At 59.9% G+C, this 3,612-nt stretch overlaps 1 protein-coding gene across 1 annotated transcript; it reads right to left on the bottom strand.

Moving 5' to 3' along the window:
- Positions 1-4: 4 nt before the first annotated feature.
- TFAP4 (transcription factor AP-4 (activating enhancer binding protein 4)) lies at positions 5-3,285 on the bottom strand (the record flags this gene model as incomplete). Its single annotated transcript, XM_009075353.1, has 6 exons — positions 5-127; positions 248-406; positions 1,462-1,599; positions 1,842-2,012; positions 2,516-2,614; positions 3,120-3,285. Coding segments are annotated over 6 exons (856 nt in total), but the record flags the coding sequence as incomplete, so codon positions are not given.
- Positions 3,286-3,612: the final 327 nt, after the last annotated feature.

The following is a 3,612-nucleotide window of genomic DNA, read 5'->3' as shown; positions in this document are numbered from 1 at the left end:
CGGTGTCGGAGGCAGTGTCGGAGGTGGAGGGCTCGGGGCAGGCGCGTGCCGGCGTCACGATGACAGCGCGTCTCTGCTCCTCTTCCTGCAGCTGCTTCTCCTGTGTCCCCTCGATGTGCTGGATCGCCTGGCAAGGGCAACCACCAGCCATCAGGATGGCTCGTGGTGTCCCCTCTGAGGCACCCCGTGGGGTATTAGGGAGCCTCTGAAACCCTCCCACCGCAGCCCATCCTGCTGCCCCACTCACCTGAACGATGGTGTCCAGGTTCTGCCGGGACGTGGAGACTGTGTTGATGACTGAGGACGGGCCCATGGTGACCACAGTGACGTGATGGGAGGGAGGTGGCGCTGGAACGATCACCGTAGGGTGGTGGGTGGGTGCTGGGGGAGCATGTGATGGCAGGAGCTAGGGAGAGAAATGAATCCTTCTGGTGAGCAGGCACCTGGGCACAGCAGCACCTTGTTCATGGAGCCCAAACTCCTGTGAAAGCTGAAGCATCACTCGTCTGCTCCAGTTCTCCATCCTGTATGAAGCAGGAGGATGCCAGCTGAAAGCTGCCACTACTTAGGTTTGGCAGAATAGAACATGAAAGATTCCCTGTATTCCCAAAGAGGAACGACTTTGGCTTTGAAGCCAGGAGAGGCAAGTGCCAGCCCTGCCACTGCTCTGAACTCTGTGGCTGGGAACCCCCCCGCACTCCTCGGAGATCCTCATTCTCCAGCGGATGGGAAGATCCACTCTAGCAGAAGGCTACAGAGAGTTCACCTAAAAATAGGCTGAACTTCCCCGGGAGGCAGCCAGCAGGGACCCTGTGGGGACACGGCTCCACAGAAGCCCAAGGAGGGAGGAAGCTGGTGCTCTTCCCTCTCTTTGAAGCTCCTGGAGTGGTGTGGCTGTAGGCTGGGCTTGAGGGTGGCAGCACACAGAGACACAGCACTCGCCTCCTTCCTGAACCACTGCCAAATCCAGCTGTGTCAGGGAATAGGCTGAATGCTCCTATCCCCATTGCCTGCCAGCTGGGCACTCCCCTTTCCCAGCCTGGTAGGTGGCAGGGAGCAGTTTGAGAGTCCCTAAAACTCAGCAGGAGCCACCCAGAGAGAGGTGAACCCCGAGTTATGAATCCCTGCCTGCCAGCAAGTGACCTTCCCTGTACAAAGCTCTCTGTACCAGGGAGCTGAGCCACTCTGAAAACACCACAGGTGGTTCAAGCCATAATGCCCCCATGAAACACAGGGTGTCTGCAATCACAGTCTCCTGAGCACTGCAGGGGCTTTGGGCCAACCCTTTCCCGATTCACCAAGGGTGAGAGCTTTGCTGAGGCATCGCTCCCCACAGGAGGTGCAAAGCCCATCACCAAACTGCCCCAACCCCCTGATTTTCACTGTCTGGGGGGGGATCTTGGGGTGTCCCCACAGGTGAGCCATGGGCAGGGTGGGCTGGGAGGGCATTGGCACACTCACCTGGGTTCGGATCTGCTGCTCACGCTCTAACTTCTCCTGGTGCAGCAACCTCACCTGTTCCTGCTGCTGCTGGAGCTGCACCTGCTGAGCAATCACCTTCAGCTTCTCGGGGTACATATGGGCCTCCAGGGAGCGAACCTGAGGGCAAGAGACCCCCAGCATCAGTGGGGAGCCCAGCACAGCACCCCAGAACCTCGACCATGGGCTGTCCCCTCGGTGGGGTGGGCACAGAGGAGCCAGGGAGCCCCGGCCGAGTACGGAGCCGCAGTGTCTGGAGCAGATGTCCAGAGCAGGTGTCCCATGACCCTGCAGCAGTGCTGGTGTGTCCTGGGGGTCTGTCAGAGCGGCAGCAGAGCCCACTAGAGGGCACTCGGCCTCACCTGCTCCTCCAGCATCATGCGGACTGAGCGCTCCTTGTCCAGCTGCTGCCGGAGCTCGATCATCTCCCGACGCAGATCCTCAGCCTTCTCATCTTCCCAGATGTCCGGCGAGCCAATCCCCTCGTCTTTGTCCTCCGCCCGTCGCCGTTTCGGGGAGGCGCCCCTGAATTCCTGCCGTGGGAATGCGGTGTCAGGAAACAGGGACCAGCCTGGATGCTCTCCCTGCCATCTGGACCGTGTCTGGGTAGCACAGCTCCCTGAGCAGAAGGGTCTCCCTGGGGATGTGGTTGATGCCTAAGAATGGATGGGCTCCTGCATGTGCTCCCCATCCTGATCCTCAGTCCCTCAGCCTTGTGCAAACCCATTCTCACACCCTGACACCCAGGACAGCTCCACTGGGCCATCCCAGCACCAGAGCTGCCACCAGGCCATATCCTGACACCCCACCTGCATGGCAACGGTGGAAAACAGGACACCAGCCCTTCTCCCCCTGCCAGATAAGAGATTCTGGGTTGATCAGGGCTCTCTGCCCTGCCAGGAGGGTGGAAACATCTCAATTCCCTAGCTGATTTGGGTAGACAGTCTCACCCTGACCCCAGGGTACCATGATGATGTTCCCTCCTGAGCCAGCCATGATTATCCCACCCCCTCCTGTCCCATCCCTGGAGCACTACCTGAATGAACCGCTTGAGTTGGGTGTTCTGCTGCAGTAGCCGAGTCTTTTCCTGCTCCAGGGAGAAGATGTACTCAGCTGTTTGCTGGAGGATGGCTGCCTGTGGGAGAACCAGGAGGGACACGCTGAGGCAGGAGAGATGACAGCCCTCCCTTGCGAAGCTCCCTCCCAGCCCGGGAGGCAGCAGCACTGCTCCATACCCAGCACTGGCATCTCCATTCAGAGACCACTTCACCCCCAGGCTCCTCCTGGGATTTCTACCGTGGTGAAAACCTAGTTGACTTGTCTCAAGAACCCGCCTGGCTACCATGAGCCTCCTCACCCCACTTCCCTCCACAGCAGGGTTCCCCCCTCATCCTGGCACATGCCACCCTGCTCCTGGGCACTGGGAGCTGTTACATGCTCTCAGCCCACTCTGGGACACTGGGCTGGTGATGCACACTCGGTCCTGCCAGGAAACCTCCCCAGGAGAGACCTCCATCACTGAATTAACATATGCAAATACTCTCAATTATTCTTACAACCCTGTCCTGCCCAGCAAGTGACCCTGAAAACCTCCAGGTGCAGGACGAGCACCCACACTGCCCCAGTAACGTCCCACTCACCTTGCTGAGCTTCTCCCCATCCGTGTGTGGGATGAGGGTTTTCAGGGACTGGAAGCCAGCATTGATGCTCTGCATCCGCCGTCTCTCGTTGCTGTTGGCAATTTCCCTGCGTATCCGACGCTCCTGGTCCCGCTGGGTCTCTGGAGTCAACGGGATGTTGGCTAAGCTGTGAGGGAGGCATGGGGTTAGGGAGGATGGGGCTGCACCCAGCTCACCCCACCACATCCCCCCTCGCTTTACAGTGATGATTCCAAGCCATCAAAGCGATGGGAAACACGATGACGACGGCTGCAGTGCTGGGCATCACCAAAGCAGGTGGGTGGGTTTCTCCAGCACTGTATGCCAAGCTCTGGGGGATGCACTGACCAAACGGTGGCCTTGCTGCAGCCTCCCAGCTCTGCTGGGCTCAGACATGCTGCCCAGCACCAAGGGGGAGCCAAGGACCCCCGGGTGGGCGGGGAGGCTGCGGCCGGCTGTGTCCCTGCGGGGCCGG

This window comes from Acanthisitta chloris, unplaced genomic scaffold (assembly GCF_000695815.1).
Source record: "Acanthisitta chloris isolate BGI_N310 unplaced genomic scaffold, ASM69581v1 scaffold17755, whole genome shotgun sequence".
In the NCBI taxonomy this organism is placed as follows: Eukaryota; Metazoa; Chordata; class Aves; order Passeriformes; family Acanthisittidae; genus Acanthisitta; species Acanthisitta chloris.
Note: the sequence above shows the minus strand (reverse complement) of the source record. Positions and strands in the feature narration are given on the sequence as shown.